The 17,894-nt window shown below is 43.1% G+C and overlaps 3 protein-coding genes across 6 annotated transcripts in view; 2 read left to right on the top strand and 1 right to left on the bottom strand.

Moving 5' to 3' along the window:
• The window catches only part of prkcaa (protein kinase C, alpha, a), a 137,428-nt gene extending 127,673 nt beyond the window's left edge, over positions 1-9,755 (bottom strand). For all 4 annotated transcript variants that reach the window (XM_076728461.1, XM_076728462.1, XM_076728463.1 and 1 more), the window contains exons 1-2: positions 9,382-9,755; positions 7,409-7,440 (exon numbers count right to left, since the gene is read on the bottom strand). In XM_076728461.1, the coding sequence (XP_076584576.1) occupies positions 7,409-7,440; positions 9,382-9,548 (199 nt within the window). In that variant the 5' untranslated portion in view covers positions 9,549-9,755. The remainder of the gene's footprint in view (positions 1-7,408; positions 7,441-9,381) is intronic.
• A 2,312-nt stretch (positions 9,756-12,067) lies between these two features.
• Positions 12,068-15,291, top strand: LOC143318855 (beta-2-glycoprotein 1-like). Its single transcript, XM_076727348.1, has 8 exons — positions 12,068-12,145; positions 12,461-12,640; positions 13,129-13,225; positions 13,310-13,386; positions 13,751-13,936; positions 14,092-14,271; positions 14,593-14,790; positions 15,182-15,291. Exons 1-8 carry the CDS (start codon positions 12,076-12,078, stop codon positions 15,289-15,291), a joined length of 1,098 nt encoding a protein of 365 aa, XP_076583463.1. The 5' UTR covers positions 12,068-12,075.
• A 1,655-nt stretch (positions 15,292-16,946) lies between these two features.
• Positions 16,947-17,411, top strand: LOC143319578 (histone H2B 1/2). The gene has a single exon (XM_076728656.1). It carries the CDS (start codon positions 16,952-16,954, stop codon positions 17,321-17,323), a length of 372 nt encoding a protein of 123 aa, XP_076584771.1. The 5' UTR covers positions 16,947-16,951; the 3' UTR covers positions 17,324-17,411.
• The last annotated feature ends 483 nt before the right edge of the window (positions 17,412-17,894 follow it).

The following is a 17,894-nucleotide window of genomic DNA, read 5'->3' as shown; positions in this document are numbered from 1 at the left end:
TTTCAAATATCGACATATTTCACTGAACATCAGGGCTCAGTCACATTCATTTAAAAGCAATATTTCTGATGAATGCTCATTCTGTAAGCGCTGCGATTTACATATTCCTACACAGTCCCTCCACGGTGAGAAATATGACTAAGAGCAGCGTTTTTCTGTGCAAACATCACTTTATACAGCGGCAAACACATTACAGCTATGAGGCACATTTTGAACACAGCACGCCATTTCCCCCAAATGCATGGTGGGAATTCAGGTGATAAATAATGCAGGCCGTCATGAAGGATTAGTCCAATCTTAATGCAGCTGGTCTGAATTGATTGGCAAGAAACAGGAAGAGAGACAAGAGGCTTTCAGGGAAATCCAAAGCGGCCATTCCGTTTGGCAATGCTGCTTCTGGTTGGAAACAAGCACCTCCAATTCCCCTTCCACAGCGAACATTAAGGCTTCATTCAGCTGTGGCTTAAAGACAAAGACATACTGTATGTCAGGAGTGACACTGACAAGTTTATTTGCATCTTATTAGCTTTTCTGAGATATTTTGGATCACGTTTTGATGTTGAATCTGTTCCGTTTTGTCAAAACAGCCCTGATCAGAAAAAATTTATGTCAAAGGCAACATGGACTGGCTGTCAACAACAATTATACACTTTTTGCACAACATGCCTTATAGCATTTTTATCCACAGTGAAGCGACACTCACGTCTGCTCATCAAAACGCATAATCCACTGGTACAGGGTGATGCTAACAGCAAGCATTCAAAATCAGCAGCACTGCCAATTTCCAGCACCCTGCATACCCAAGACTAAAATAACGCAAAAAAACTCAAATCATCTGAGTTGTTTCTTCTCAATGGCTCAATATGATGGGCTCAGCAATGTTTCTGTGACATACACAGCAGATCTGCATCCTTTGCACAACCATAGGGAAATACCACCCAGAGAAAACTCAAATCAATCCCAACAACAGTATACCGAAGACTTGCAGAATCAAGGCACAGTGAAGCTGTCTGAAGTGGTGTCTTTTCAAAGCATATAACTAAAAACCATCCACAACCCACTTCTGCACAGAGCTCTTCCTCAGACCACCTCAGCCTCACATATTAATGACAGGCCAATGTCTGCTGCTGTTGTTTGTCCAGCAGGTCACTGATGTCTCCACCTGAAGACTGAATGAAGGGTGACCAGCCACTCAAAAATGAGCAGGGCCTAGTTTGTAAGGTTTCTGAGAGCGACTGTGACTTTAACCGACTTTAACTCCAGCCACTGAACTCCAAGATCATTGTAATTAGCATGCGTTGATATCACTGCCATTAATGTTGGTTTCACAGCACTGTTGACTGCTGGACTGAAAGTAATAGCGAGGAGTTGTTTCAACGGGAATCTGCTGACCAGTAGTTAAACCCAACTGGTGAACAGCAGGCTTTGACTACTGTTACACCACCAGGTGACCCTTTTACAGCTGGGGAGGCTTTAGGACTAAGAGGTTTTACTGCTGGGGATTTTCTGGAGCAGCATCCGTTATTATAGCCTGTGTCAGATGGGCTGCATCTCTCCAGGCACCAGGGGGTATTATAGGGGATGGTTGCGATCACCATCTATGATTTAAAGGTATCAATCACCAATGCAGCAATGACCATAGTTTCGACAAGCCTCTCTTAACGTGGCTGACAGACAAAATCTATAGCAGGAGAGTTTTGGTGCACAGCAAATATGAGCACAGCAATGTTTGAAATCAGTGAGACGATGCTGTGTGTTTTGCATTTGTTAAAGGCATTCATTTCTTCCTGGACTGTTGTTACTGCATCAGTTTACTGCGCTGGTTGTATGTAACAAGAAGACACAATGAACAGCATTTTCCAAATACTCAAAATGACAGAAATACGATCACGGCAGTAAAATTGTAGTCAACTTGCTGAAATTAAAAACAAAAGCACCGAAGTTTTGAAATTAGCTAAAACCTAAACATCCTTTCTATCTGGCTTGTTGGTGTATTGTTTTAAAGGAGGAGACTAACATCTGCTGAACTTGACTAACATGTGTCCCGAGACAAAGCCCTTATGTAATCACACGGTGGCCATCAGAAGACAGAGCAAGTGTCCTCCTATAAACAGAAGCAACTCCATGCACAGCAGTGTGTCTCTTCAGGGGACCGAACTCTAAATATAGCCTATTTTGAACTCTGCCCCCTTCCTCTCCATCTCAAACACGCACACACACACAGTCATGATGACTCCTCTCTGTCCTGCTTGTATCTTGATTTCCATCTAACTCTAGGACAAAACAGTATAAAGGACCAAACACTTGGAACATCTTAACCCATGAGCGTGGCCATACAATGTAAACTATGTGAGAGGGAGGGATTGGATGTGTGTGTGTGTGTGTGTGTGTGTGTGTGTGTGTGTGGAAAGAAAGTGGCCATATGGGAGCCAATCCGTAGGCAGCCACCCAGGGCTGAGGGCGCTGTAGAGGGGAGTGTTCTGGCTGTGAGCCCAAGAAATGACAGGAATGAGAGCAAACAGAAATGAGCCAACAACAAAAATGATGACACTTCTGCAGGATTAGTGCTTCGAAGTTTTCTGACTGGGGGGGTTTAAACCCACCTTTCGCTGGTATTACACCCTTAAATGAATGTAATTGTCCCCCATTTGATAGAAGAAACTACGGACGCTACTCCTGACTCCTGAAGTATTCCACTTATGTACATAGCTTTGTGTTCTGGTAATGTACTATCATTTCCGGTCTGATGAAAGCACAATTGAAAACAGCTGCCTCACTATTACACTGCTGTTTTTAAGCAATTTCACCATAAAAGCATAACTAACTAGGGGACACACCAGCATGACGTATTTCAGGCCACCTGAGGTTGAAACTGTAATAAACTCTCATGTCTCTCATGAAAAAATGGAGTTTATTAAAGTCTGCGTAACCTTCCGGAGAAACCCCTGAAAGCATGAACCAGTGCATCACGCAAACATGCAAGCATGAGCTGTTTGAGCAAAATGAAAAAGGAAAGACAAAACAGCAACCAATGACAGCAGAAAGCGTGCGGCAGCCAGCGTAGACGCGTCCGTGGACAGTCGGCGTTTACCTTTCCATTGACCATCAACAGAGACGTTACTGGGATGGCGCTGTGGCGGATGTGACAAGGATATTTTGAGTACTGTGCAAACACTGAGGAGCACAGGGTAAACAAAGCTATTCAACTAATATCTGCAGTTAAGTTTTGATTCTCACGGCAGACTCGCCATCATAACAAACACAAACCGGACCGAATGCATTTAGCTAGCAGGGCAAAACAGGGGACGGACATTCATCACTCATGACCTGTGCATGCCCTCACGTGCATGGATGGATATCAAGTAGTCTGCTCTCTTGGGAGGCAGAACAGCAAAACTCATTATCTTCTCCTCCTGTGTATCGGGGAACACTAGGAAGCCTCAGGTGAAATTCAGCTGTCTATATTCTGCCAGTAAATGTCCAATCCTAAAGACACGACTGAGTGAGCACAAATCCATGGACTGCATCAACACTCCAGATGATCTGTGGAGCAGAAATGGAGACTTCTACATGGCGCTGAAATAGCCTTTCTCCCGGAAGAACAAGAAGAACAACATTTTGTGGAGTCGACTGGTTTGATTTCATCGCTCCTTTTATTCCTCGCTGCTTTCACAGTACCTTTCTGCTCTTTGTTCAAATAAGTCCCCAGACAGGTTTAAATTACAGTTGCTACAAAGCAGCAAAGCAGGACTATTTTCATTCATTGCCATTTTACAGAGAAGCCAGAGGGAGCGTCAATTTGTGGTGTCTAAGCAACAACCTGTCAAACAAGACGAGAGTGAGCCGAGTTAGATGGCCTCATAACACCTACGTCCTGTTAGAAAAGTCACTTTGTGGCAGACCTCCTGGAACTGGAACAAGGGCAGATAATTACACTAACGTTTCTCCAGTAAGAGCACTTGACCCCCAATCACTTAAGGAGGGTCTGCTCAGTGGCCCAACTGAGGGCCGTGGCTCGCTATGAATATGTTTCGCTGACTTAATGTGAAACAGGTCACAGAACAGGATTACCTTGCCATCTTAACCCTTGGTAAATGAAAGCTAAGGAGACGAAAAACCAGAGAAACCCTAAGCCTTCACCCACACTGTGAACTTAACAAGATCCGAGTGGTAACCCTGCTGAGGAGCATGGGTACAAATTGCCCAGCTGTATTACAATGTCAACTAAATGGTGATTTGAGATACCCTGCTGCACAACGGCAGCCGGCCAGAGCCTTGAAATAAGACTCCACAGGAGAAGCAGCCAGTTGACAACAGACCGATTGCTCCCAGCGCAGATACCATCTAGAAAGGTGGTTAGCGATAGGCCTGTTTGTTTCCACAACATTAACACTCTTCAACATTAACTTCTGCTCTAACATTTCATTGCCTTTTCTTTTCATCTGCAGCCAGATGAGTTCAGATCATCCACAGCATCATTACTATTTACTACTATCATAAACTTAAATGATTAATCAGTAATCAAATGGTTGGTTAGTGTTACCATTGACTTATCATTGGCGGTGAACCTGATCACACTTCAAGCTCACAGCATTATTAACTTCACATGTGATGTAATGCTGTGCAGCCCACCCTATTCTTAGAAAAGGGACATTTGCAGGGCTGAACATTAAATGTCACTCTTGTTACAGAAATGTCACTCTCCAGTTTATTACTTTGCCGTTTTCAAGTAGTCACAGAGAGGCTCGCGAGCTCTGCTGAAGGACCCGACCCTCATTTTATGGAAGGTGAAGATTAATAATTGATGGCTAAATAGATACTACAAATTAGGGACCTTTCTCTTCCCGAATGGCAGCAGTGTAACCAGTCACCTTCATCTTGATATGGCACACATCATTCATTTAAAACACATCCTGGCACAGTTTAACACTGGAAGAAGAGGGAGTAGTCAGTCTTGAGCAGTGCAGCCGATCCAGTCTGCTTTCTGGATGTTCACGGTGCTTGACGCACTCCCCAGAGTACCGTTTGTGTGCAAGGCCTCTTTTTGTCCTTCTAATCATTCAATTTATCATCTCCAGCATCAAAACAGTAACAATGAGGCAGGATGACAATGACAACTTGCTGTGAAAGCCAAGGAGGGGGCTGGCGGAAAGGCTGACGATAACGTCAGGTTATGCAAAAACATGTTAGGCTGTCAACACTCCCGACACCTTGGACTGACTCACTTCTGAGCCTGGTTTCACCCAAGTAGGAGAAAACACTCAAAGCCTGAGAACACATAGACGAGTGGGTGTCGGGTCGTCAGCGGCTGCACGTCCACTGGTGAAAGACAAATTGACATGTAGACACGGGACAATATGCATGTTCCCATATGAAGACATTTCCCAGACACACACGACATTCAGAATCATCTAAATGTATCGGTATGGTGAGTAATGACTCAGTGAAGACTTCTGCGTGTCTCACTCTCTGACACTCTCAGGAGAAGAGCTTCTGAATCACTGACATCAAACACCTCGCACCCCAAGTGTTTATCTTCAGCAGAGAGAGAGAGAGAGAGGCTGTCTTCTGTCCTCCTGAGCCACTCAAGGGGAAGAAATCTATCCGCAGCGTTTCCAATCAAGTCGTCCGCTGGGGGCTGATTTTACTGCTGTGACACACTGGACACTTTGAACACACTTTGCTTCAGATGACTTTTTAACTATAGCCATCATCTGATAATAACGCTTGCAACACTAAACGCCTGTGATCAAATATTCAAGGAAGTGGGAGCGCTGACTTTAATTCAGGGTGTCTGGAATGTAAATGAAAGGATGTGCACATCACGAGAAATGTCTTTCATAAATATTGTATTTTGTGTATTAGCTGTGTCGCTTCAGTGACGGCTCTTTTGGGTTCGGGCATCGCTTGAAAGATCATTAGCTTCTTCTGTGATTAAATTAAGGGAAAAACTAACTGGAAATGACATCCAGAGGGCGACCCTGAAGACTATATGTATTCAGTACTACACCCAAGTAAAACATCAGTTTAGTATCATCTGCACTACCACCTGGGCACTGAGTCCGACTTTGGCAAGCCCAGATGTTTCCACATTAGACGAAGGATCCTGAGAGCCGATGCATGCTGAAGCTCAAACGGCGGGTTGATAGGAAATCCACGTGGCCTGACGTGGAAAACTAGATCTGTCCATATCTGTGAGTTTTTTACCTCTCCTCCATTCTCCATCCTCCTCTCTTTCAGTCTGTCAGAAGAAGTCTCACCTGTCGCTTTCGCTTTCAGCTCACACAGTGAAACCAAACACTCTTCCTTTAGTGCCTTTTTGCCAAACTGACAGGCCTGTTTTCACCGAGCAAAAGCATTATTTGTAGGAATCACTGACAAGGAACAGGAAGCAAATAAGAAGCAGTTACATAGTTAAGTTAAATACATTTAAACCAATTAGCACTGCATTTTAAATCGAATTCAGCACCAACAAGCTCAAACACTCTGCTTGCTGTTCATAGATATAAAAGGCATGAACTCATACAGAATACAGAAACCAACAGCAAAGTCCTGTCTAGTTCTATACGTTCAAGTTTTCCAACAACCAGCCATTGCCGCTATATTGCCGCTATAAGTGTTTATGCACAGCCCCCCCAGTTGTTTCAGTTGGGAGAAAACAGCGAGTTTGTAAAATGTCAAGAAAGGAGACACTCATGCAACTGTACGACTTCTGAATTCACTTTTCTCTCTTTCACCCAATGAAGACATGCAACAATGGACTCAGCCAATCGAGGACAGTCGGTACATTCACCCAGTCGCCCAACAATAATCCTGCACAAACACTTCTTATACTGTGAAGTAAAATGTTATTCTAGACTCGGGCCACATGAGTAAGACACAATACGACCACAACAAGACCACACTGACTGTGGGTAAGCAAAGTCGCGGTTGCAAAATAGCAAACAAATCATGAGCGGGATGGAGTTGCATGAAAATGAAGGTGAATTCGGGCACGCTGAGTATGAAGGATGTAAAGACGTCGTACGTCAGTTTGGTCATAATTTTGTCACGTTATCTTCGGTATGTATCTGTGATTCACATCAAAAAACAACAGTTGGAAGGAATAACCCCTCACATACGAAGCAGTTACACACACACAGGCACATCACACGTCCTCTTCTCATGTCAGCATACAAATGAAATGGAGCTCAAACAGCATCAGACCAGTCAGAAAAAAATGGCTCAACACTAAATGTGATGGTTCATGTGACAGCAGGAGGACAGAAAAGCCACAAAGGAGATACCCAAAGCCTGTGCTTCACATACACACGTCACACACACACACACACACACACACACACACACACACACACACACACACACACAGAGGTGTCGTGATGTCTGAACGGGTCAGTGGTGTTTTTACCTTGGCACTGGAATCCTTGTTTTCCGAACCCCCTGTCAAAACAAAGCAGGCTGCATTAAATAGCCATTCACCTTCTCTTTCTGGCTCACATACAAACAGTAAATTCATACATACATTCATAACATGGATGCTGTATGATGCACATCAGTGCTGTGAAATTTCCATAACTAGCTGGAGGCATTTACAGCTTCGAACAAGTTCATTCATCTGGTGTCTCGATACACATTCCTGGGTTGTAAAGTCAGATATCTCTGGTTACCCTGGACACCCTGCAGGAGGCCAGTTAACCAGTTCTGGGTAGTTTTCACAGCCTCACTACAATTTTTTGAGGCTGAATGGGAGCGACTCCCTGCAGCCAGGGTGCAAACTATTATAGAAAGCTTTTCCAGAGGGGTGAAGGTTTGTAATGGCAGCAGATTAACACCCACGGTTTTGGAATGAGGTGTCCAACAAACACATATGCCTGTAATGTTTGGGGGTCCGCACACTTTCAGCCACCATGTGTTCCACTGCTTGATTTCATTTTATTCACAATGTCAGGACAGAAAGCAGTTTTCTTTTCAAACTGACACTGATACAAATAAATACAGTGTCTATTTTGCACACAAATATACTGCATGTACATGTGACTGTTTGCAAGTTTCACGTAAGTTTTTGGTGCATTTGTTAATGTGCAAGGAAAAACATTAACTCCAAACTGATTTACCATCTAAATGTGCACTAAGAGGCTCCCTTCTTTAATCTAACTTGTCACCTTTGAGTTTCATGCTGAGCTCATGCTTTTCTAAAGAGGAGCGTTTGGTCAGGCAAAGGTCACGGTGTAAAATGTTAAGGTTAGGAGCCGCCAGCAATAAAGGGCCTGAGGTCAGACTCCCACCTGCAAACAGCACAAGACTGTGAACGTGGGTGCAACTCTACCGAGCTGTCTGCAAGTCAACTCCTCTCACCGTCAAGACATAACTACAGCCAGATTCAGGTTTATTGCCAAGTATGTTTTCACATACAAGACATTCGTCTCAGCGTTTTAGTGCATAGTGATAAACACAGTAAGTAAAGCAACAGTACCGAAAGACCAGAAGCAACTGCAAGACAAGAAGCATGAAAAAATATGTTAAGTTAAACTAAAGTGAAGCAGCTTTATCATATTTTCCAAACTGTCTCCCCATGAGCCGCTAATGGAAAGATCTGCAGCACAAGGCAACACTCTGCACGTCACTGCCCTCTTCGAATGGGTTTCAGCTACCTTTCTTTCTTTCTTTCTTTCTTTCCTTTTCTTTTCTCTTCTTTTCTTTCTTTTTTCTTTTTTTTAAGTGCAGGGGAAGTGCTGTAACAGCGCACCGACGTGCCAGGAAGGGGAGCCTATTAGTCATGAAAAGACTTCATCCAGGTCCAACCTTAGCCACAGCAGTCATGCGTTAGTCAGGGAGGAAGAAAACTGACATTAACAGCAGGGACTGTTGTCATTCAGCTGCCTGTCAAGGCTGATACGACACCACTCCTGCACAAATGTGTTAATTTATGTTTATGCAACACTGAATTTATTCTCAAACAGAGGTCCTGAGATTTCCTGCTGCCACACACACATGAAAATGACTGCTTTCGTCCCTCACTGGGAATCAGAGCATTTCTCATGTGTGTGTGTGTGAAAGCACAGCCCTGAACACAAGTTAGACACACTCTCCTGCAAACACTTCACTACCAGCATCAACAGCACAACTCCTCCCATAAGGGGACAGCTCGGGCGACACTTCGACAGATCGGGATCCCCGGAGTAAAACACAGCTTGACACAGAATGCGACTTTTGCACACACGTTTCCTTTTTCACACGTCTACTAATTAAGTGTAAAGGTCACAGGATCGAGAAAGGAAAGTTAACCCGAAGTTGTGTTACATCGTCGAGCAGAGAGGACTCGACTAAAGTTATCCAACGTGCAACAGGCGGCAGTCAGGGGGTGGCAGGAGGAAGGCTTACCAGATGAAGTCGGTGCAGTGGCTGCAGAAAGTCGGCTGCCTGAAGAACCTGGCTATGAATTTATGGTTCTTGATTTCGTGGACGTTTTTTTGCCTCAAAGCACCTTTGCGGGCGAACCTGTTCGCCACGTCCGCGGTGGACGACTCGTTTAAACTCACATCAGCCATGTCCCCCCTGAAAACAAATCAATGCTAATGACAGCTTAGCGTTGCTGTGTTGAAGTGCTTTTCAGTCCGTTTAGCGGCGCAGAGCCAGCAGAGTGCGGAGTGGCAGTCCTCACCGGAGACACGGTACTGTCTGAGGGCTTTCCCTGCCTGTCGATACCACTGGGCTGCTCCGCTGACAGTTCTGTCCGCTGTCAAGCTAGCCAGAGTGCAGAGGTGCCGCATCCGGTCCCCGCCTTCAAAGTAAAAGCTCAGCAACGCCTCAAGCGCGAACCTGTGTGCAGTGTGCTCACGGAGCTTGAAAGGGTAGGGATTTTAGTCTAGTTGGCTTTAAACGTGTGCAGCTAACTAGTCCTACACTTATATCTCATTGCTGTTATTTGAAGTTACCCATGCAATACTAAGTGCAGTGTGGGTGTAGACGTAAACTACACTCATATCACACACAGCATTAATGCCAGTGCCTCAAACTACAGCCTCCAAAATGATCACAAAGTTGAAACTGCACCTGTCTGACACAGTTCCAGCGTCTGAGTAATTTAACATTCTCTAAGGTAGGATTTATAGCAGGGTTGCATTCATTTTAGCCAGGTGTAGGCTACCCAGTAAACTGGCAACAGGCATCGGTGTCCTCAGAGTGTATCTGCACAGCCTTTTATCAGTTACAGTCACAAAGGGATTTGTGATGCCCTTGATGTCAAACAATACATGAAAGCACCCGTGAAACCTTACTGCATATTCAGTCCTCTACTGTTCAACACAGACTATTGTTGATTATTTCCACAAATCAGCTGCTTGGATGATCTAAATCTTGGGTTTTAAGCAGGAATCTCTGAATTACAGATTATTTCTTCTGAAGTCTGTAGTGGATTTTAAATCAGTGGGTTATTATTGTCCAATTATTGTAATTTGATTTTTAAACAAAAGAAATAAATAAAGAGTCTTCAGTCTCTTGCAGCTGTGGCACAATTGTTCAAAAGGCTCTTTGCGCATTTTGTTCCTAAAACAAATTTGTTTCTGGTGGTCTGTGTGTCTTTGTGCAGCTTGACATCTGCCCCGCTGCTCTTCCTCCTTTTCAGTCCGGCTGATGTCACGCAACAGGACGGCTGTGGAGGAAGGAGGCCTCCCGGTCCCGCTGCAGGAATTTGGGATGAGGGCGCCACCGTGTGGACAGATGGCGTATTACACTTTTTTGCTGCTCTGGAGAAGTTGTTTGCTCGAACTCAGCTCAGCACGAGTACTTCAAACACAGGCCTCGATTATTATTATTCAACTGTGATTAAAAAAAATAAATAAATAAATAAAATATAATCTTCATAATTAACATTTATGCTTTAGAATAGGGGTGAAATACAGTGAAATTGCACTGTGCTGTCCAAGAAATACTTAAAACTGAGCCTCCTGTTGGTCCTTCAAAACCATTATTCATCAAACACAAGCAGATTCATTTCCTATTTCATCGATAAGCGTGATTTTCCTCTTAATCTCACCGCTTTTGTCTCAGATAATGTGCTTAAAGATCTTGTGCTCTACTTAGGAATATGACTTTAACTGTATTCATGATTTACACACACACACACACACACACACACACACACACACACACACACACACACACACACACACACACACCGCTGCTGGTGTTTGCTTTGGCTGGATTACATTTCTCTCAGCGATGTAGGGTTCAACTCTTTGGACTCGCTTGGTATCTCTGCAGCTTTTCTAAGTTTACCAGCTCCTCTGGGGTTCACTGACCAGCAGAGCAGCCGAACCGTCTCTCTTTCTTTCTTCTGTGAAAGACATGCATTAGCAAATTGAATTGGGTTACACAAACCAGACCTGCTCTTCCCTGAAATCAGAACCCAAACACACCCAAACACATGGATAATCAACAAATCATTTGACCTTGTTAGGTGTCAGGTATTGTGTCATTTCAGTGATTATGGTTCCGCAGAGCTTCTATTTCTTAATAATAAACTGGACTAAATCTGCTCTCGAATGTGGATTCAGCCCATAGCTCCTAGATTTTCCTAACCTAACCAAGAAGCACATTTATATTAACCCGAGCTACAGCACACACACACACACACACACACACACACACACACACACACACACACACACACACACACACACACACACACACAGCATGCTATGTGGGATTATTGCTGTAATGTTGTTTCTCTGCTTCATTTAGGTAAACAGCTTTGAGTATTCCTATAAAGGGCGATACATGGTTTAAGTATTGCTCATCAAAAATCTGTATCTTCTGTTGGGATTCGTTCTCTTTCATTATTTATGAGCTGACTTCACGCTGTGTGTCCGCTGCTGTGTCTTGTACCAAATCAAGGCTATCGATCGACTCTGGGTAAATATGCGGGAGTTAAGACCTTTGTGCTCAATCAATAGGAGCTTACACTGGCGTGTGATTGGATCAGGCTTTCAGGGGTCCGTTTACTCAACAGTTCTTATGCTGGTCCCATCTCCTCCCAGATGCAGGGGACACAGAGGAGACTTCCCTCCAGAGACGATGGCTCCGACTTTGATTTTGCTGGTCCTCGGCCATTTGGCTTTATACACAACTGTAACATCCAAGAAAGGTAAAGCGGAGCAGGATAACCGGTTTATTTGTATGTGAGCGTGAACTGAACTCATTGTGCTTTTTGGTAATGTGCTGCAAATATTCCTGCTTTACATCCTGTCAACCTCTGTTCTTTACCTATTTGCATTTTTGTATCTTACTGATGGTTTTGCATCAAAAGTAAAATATGCCCAACTTTCAGAAGAATTCACAACATCAAATCTTCGCTTCTTCAATTAATGTTTGTCACTGTTCACCAGCAAAATGTGAGCATTAATCCTGTGAATCGTGCCTTTGATTTATTCGTCAAATTATATTTCTGCTCTCTAACCAGTATGTGGCAGACCTCCTGTCACTGACGGGATCGACGTCTTGAGTCTAAAACGCGTTTATGAGGTCGGAGAGGAGGTGACCCTCACATGTGAGCGGGGGTACTTGCCTTCAGCAGCGACCTCTCAAAGGATGACCTGCACCGCCACAGGAGAGTGGACACAGTCAGACCTGGCATGTTCCCGTGAGTTTGCAGAGGTGTTGGACTCACTTGGCCAGTTGAAATTCTTAAATTATTACAACCACCTTAAGGTAGAAAGTCTGTGCAAAAGCACCTTAAAAATATATTAATGACAAAAATAACACATTTTAGTGCTCCTACAATATGCACTGTCGTACTGATGCATTATTTCATTACAATGTGAGACAAAAAGGTTCATATTTTTTTCTCTTTTACTAGAAATGTTGATGTGAAAACGAAAGACTGCTCATCAGAATGTGAAGTGAATTCTTAGCTGATGTATTCTCATGCTGCATGCTCTGTTCTGGTAGACGGATGTTATAAAATCAGAGGTGTATTATCCACTTCATTCCACTTTGAAAAGGTTTTTTCTGAGAAACAATCATTAATTAATGTTTTCTACTGCTGGCAGTCATCTCAACACGTGATTTTTTTAGTGCTGCTTAACCTGCAGGAGGTGTAGATTCAGCATTGTACCACCTTTTCTACAGCTAAGATGTGTCCAATCCCAAGACCTCTGCAGCCGTTAGCAATGGGGAGGACAGAAGCTCCGTTCAAGAGTGTGCTCAACTACACATGTGATAACGGGTAAAAGTCCCTTTTTAACTCCAAAAAGATCATTGCAAGGTGTGTTTACAGCAAGACGAGTCCAAATAAACTTTTGTTCATCAGGTATGTCATGCAAGGAGCCAATGAGAGTAGGTGTTTACATGATGGTACCTGGAGCAATCCACCGCCTCTCTGCAAAGGTACTGGAGGGAAATATATTGTTTATAGTGGAAATGCAAAGTTTAAACATGTTTAATCTAACTGGGGAGTTGATCTTCTATTTGTTGATTGGTGCACTTGCATTTGCCCAATTTCTGTTACTTTGTATCTGTGTCTATAAAGTAAGTATGTTGACAAGACATTTGTTTTGTTCATTATTGACACTATGCAGAAGGTGTTTGACTTTGATATAGATGTGTGCATTAAATCCTCCTTTTGTTGCCTATAAAGCAGTATAAATAACATCAGCGTAATGTGAATTTCTCATTCTCAAGACTGACAGATAAGAAAGGCATCAGAGCTGATGGCAGCATAACTCTAGTGTGATCATTTTCCATCTTACAGCTGTATATTGTCCACTGCCCAAGCCACTTACAGATGGAAGAATTGTCCATGATAAGCCAATTACTGGAACCACCACCGTGTATGGGCAAGGCTGGACATACGAGTGTAAGCCACCAAAGGCACCAAGTTATGAAAGGGGATCCTGCATGGCTGATGGCACTGCAACTGAGCCACCGGTGTGCCGAGGTACAAAGACCAAAACACGTCGTTTAATCATCGCTCCTCCTCTCATCTATATGTCTTTCATTTCTTTCAGGTTTTTTTCTTACACAGCCTACATTTTGCAATTGTATTCACTAAAATAAATCCTCACATTTTTCACCTGTTTTTGATGGTCCCAGAGGTGAGCTGCTCCATCCCAACAGGCATACCAAATGGCTTCATCACCTTTGCTGTGATGAGACAGCACGGCTACAAGGAGAAGGTTCAGTACGGCTGCAATGAGCACTACGTTCTGGATGGTGAGGCTGAGATACAATGCCAAAACACAGGAAACTGGTCTTCCAAGCCAGTTTGCAGAGGTGAGTCATAGGAAAATCAGATAGTAAGAACTACCCTAAGGCTACATTTCTCCATTTATGTTTCACTGTTGCTAAATATTCTGGATTCCCCTACTCAGCAGTCAGTAAACTGAAAATATCCAGATATGGTCAGATTGTTTCTGTGCATCAAAAGCTGCGAGAGTCTCCAGAGAAACTACTCTTCTCATCCTTTAGAAGTGCTTTTACACAAACTTGGGGGTGGTAATTAAAATGTCCCTGCACCCAGTACTGTTAAAATCCTCTGAGTGGATGTGCAATCTTGGTGCAAACATGCTTCAGCTGCTCTGTTTTTGCACCCAGCTCCCTGCACAGTTGGCATCAAGAGAGGCCGCATCTTCTACAATGCCAAGAAGATCTGGATCGCAGACCTGAAACCAAACCGAGTCCTCCACGGAGAACACGTTGTCTTCTATTGTCTGAACAGAGCTGACAGGTGTGGCTATCCTGTGGCCAGCACCTGTAAAGATGGAAACCTCCCTATCCCAGAGTGCTTTGAGGGTGAGTTTTTGTCAGCTTGATGAATCAAACTCAGATGCCAATCATTCCACCTGTTGAGGTTTGGATGCTTGACAGATAATTTCTCACTGGGTAATGACAGCCAGCACTGTGGTGATGACCTCATAAGTCAAGTCTATGTCAAATACAAAATTGGATTCAAAGAGTATAAGAATGAAGATCAAACTCCACATCTTTCCAAAGTGTATAGTAGAGTATTGTGGTTCTCCACATGCTTTCACAATTGGCCACAGTGTTTTTACCTAAAAAGAAATGCTTCATAATCAGACTGCCAGATGGCTAAAAGATGTCTTTTGAAATGAGTAATGTTTCCATGCAGTTATGCATTTTTTGACTACAATAATACATCCATCTTTCTCTTTCTTGCTTTTAGAACCAGGCAAGGTGGAGTACACCCTTAGAGCCAAAACCCTTCCATCAGAAATCACAATGTGTGCCACGTCACCCCCTGCAAGCCCCACAAGCTCGACAAGATCTGCTTAACCTTCCACAAAATGAACAAAAACACCAAGTACACTGACAGGATGTGCAGGGTTTGATGATGACTGATAGATTTGGAATAACATACTGTAAGAAGGATGCCACTTTTGTTATTGGTTACCTTTCGTTTCATTTACAACTAATAATAAAATAATTGCAGTAATTATTCATAAAATAATGGAAATATGTATTAAAAAAGAGTCCATGACCTGAAGAACCTGTGTAGTCTCTTATCTGCAGATACACATGCATTCATACTGTACATACATACCCAGCACCGAAGTTACAATAAACACTGAATGTGAAAAATTCCAGATGATTTCACATCTTTTCCCAAGAGATTTAACACTATTCACACCTTATTTGTGTGTGAATTTAAGATGAGTTCCATTTCCCTCATAGCTTAGCTCATGGTACCATGGAGGGATGAGTGGTGACGCGCCCTCAAGACAATGGAACAACAACAAAAAAAAATGTTGCATATTAATGATGTTTAACAGGCTTTGGAATTAGTATTTTTGTTCTAACATTTTTCAACCTCTTTCCTAATCTCATTCTTTTTAGTTTAAGTGGCAGCAGCCTTTCCAAACCATTCAGACTGTAAGGATTTTAATTTCTCTTTTCTACTTGAATCTTTTTTTTTTTTTTTTTTTCTTTTTTGAAGCTCTGAACTGACCCACACCCCCACATTTTTATAGTTCAATTTGGCTCATGACTCTCATGAAGTATGATATAAAATAAAATAGGAGTGCAGCATTTTGTAAATTATTATTATTATTATTATTATTATTATTATTATTATTATTATTATTATTATTATTATTATTATTATTATCATTATCATCCGGAATTGGTCTAAATAAAAGATTTGTAGAACATCAAAATAAAACAGTATCTTCTAGCCCATCCTAGAGGTGCTCAGTAAACTCTGAAGTTCAGTTGTTTACAGGGGAATGTTGTGTGAAACCTGTGAATAACAATTGTTTTGTGGCTTTCTATTTTTATTTTTACTGTATTATCACTGTTATTTCAATGCATTCAGATCACTTTTACAAATCATTATTGCTACTGTGAATTAGTTATTGCCTGCAACCTGCCTGTTGGTCCCATTGCTATTGATTTTTTTTTTTTTTTTTTACCATGAAAATAATGTTTTTGTTTGTTTGTTTGTTACTGCAATGTATTACATTGCTCTTAGTAGCAGTGTTAGTAATTGCAGTAGCAGTGGTGAGGTTCTTCACCAGTTAATATAATGTTGACAACCTTTTGTCTTCTCAGTGGAAATACAAACATTCTGTGGATTTCAAACACCTGAATGTTTTGTGAGAACACTTTGATGATGACTGTGATCTTCACTGTAATGACGATTGGCTGTTGTAACTGATGAGGAAGGCTCCAGGCTTTGTTCTTGTGTGGAGGAGCTGCTCACACTGCTGAGGACTACATCAGCGCCGCGTCAGCCGTTCGTGACGGAACTGTCCACTTTGAATGTAGGTTTGCTCTTGGTCGCGCGGGGGGTGGTCTCGCAACAGCACCCCCCCCCCGTGAGCAGCGCAACCAATCACAGGAGGGAGATTACCCAGCCATATTTGCATGGAACCTGTATAAATACGGTCACTCTCCTCGAAGAATATCATCCGTGCTGCAAAGTACAAACTCTAAAATGCCTGAACCAGCGAAGTCTGCACCCAAGAAGGGATCTAAGAAAGCCGTCTCTAAGGCCACTAAGAGCGGCAAGAAGAGGAGAAGGACCAGGAAAGAGAGCTATGCTATCTACGTGTACAAGGTCCTGAAGCAGGTTCACCCCGACACCGGCATCTCTTCCAAGGCCATGGGCATCATGAACTCCTTTGTCAGTGATATCTTCGAGCGCATCGCCGGTGAGGCTTCACGTCTGGCTCATTACAACAAGCGTTCCACCATCACTTCCAGGGAGATCCAGACCGCCGTTCGTCTGCTGCTGCCCGGTGAGCTGGCCAAGCACGCCGTGTCTGAAGGCACCAAGGCTGTGACCAAGTACACCAGCTCCAAGTAAACTGCTCAGCGTCTTTCAAACCCAAAGGCTCTTTTAAGAGCCACCACTTTTCTGTACAGAGTCAATATTCCTTTTGCCACAAAAACAAAATTCAGACAAACTTCTCTCAAGCATCTCTTACAGTGAGTATCTAGTAGTTGAAACATTAGGTAAGAAAAAACACAACTAATGTTAAAAGGGCACTAACAGTCAGTGTATAGGCATATCAAAACGACTAGCGGCAAATCTAGCTACAAATCTGCTGGCGTTCTTACAGACTTTCGGATGGGGTGAATCGTCCCTTTTTGCTGAACGAGCAATGAGTTCGGCTGTGCTGTGTGTGATCGCCCCTCGTCCCTTCCCTCCCTGCTGCAGTGGTAGTTCTAGTCAGTGACTCCTCGTCGATCTCGAACAAAGGAGTAGTCTCCAAGAACTACAAGCGACCATTACAGACGGCTCATCCTGTCCATCCTCTACCATTTTCCGTTCTGTATTAAATGATTGACGCCAATTGATATGTATCATTTTGTAAAGTTGCCAAATAAAAATGACAATGTGACTTGATAAAACGATTTGCTCTTTCTGTAAGGGT

Source organism: Chaetodon auriga, chromosome 4 (assembly GCF_051107435.1).
Source record: "Chaetodon auriga isolate fChaAug3 chromosome 4, fChaAug3.hap1, whole genome shotgun sequence".
NCBI classification, from domain to species: domain Eukaryota; kingdom Metazoa; phylum Chordata; class Actinopteri; order Chaetodontiformes; family Chaetodontidae; genus Chaetodon; species Chaetodon auriga.
This window is presented reverse-complemented; position numbering and strand designations above follow the sequence as displayed.

Excerpts from the sequence above, each read along its gene's own strand:
- LOC143318855 (XM_076727348.1), top strand. The coding sequence starts at position 12,076 with ATGGCTCCGACTTTGATTTTGCTGGTCCTCGGCCATTTGGCTTTATAC. Across the intron at positions 13,937-14,091 it reads TGAGCCACCGGTGTGCCGAG|AGGTGAGCTGCTCCATCCCA; the intron begins GTACAAAGACCA and ends TGATGGTCCCAG. Across the intron at positions 14,272-14,592 it reads TTCCAAGCCAGTTTGCAGAG|CTCCCTGCACAGTTGGCATC; the intron begins GTGAGTCATAGG and ends TTTTGCACCCAG.
- LOC143319578 (XM_076728656.1), top strand. The coding sequence starts at position 16,952 with ATGCCTGAACCAGCGAAGTCTGCACCCAAGAAGGGATCTAAGAAAGCC.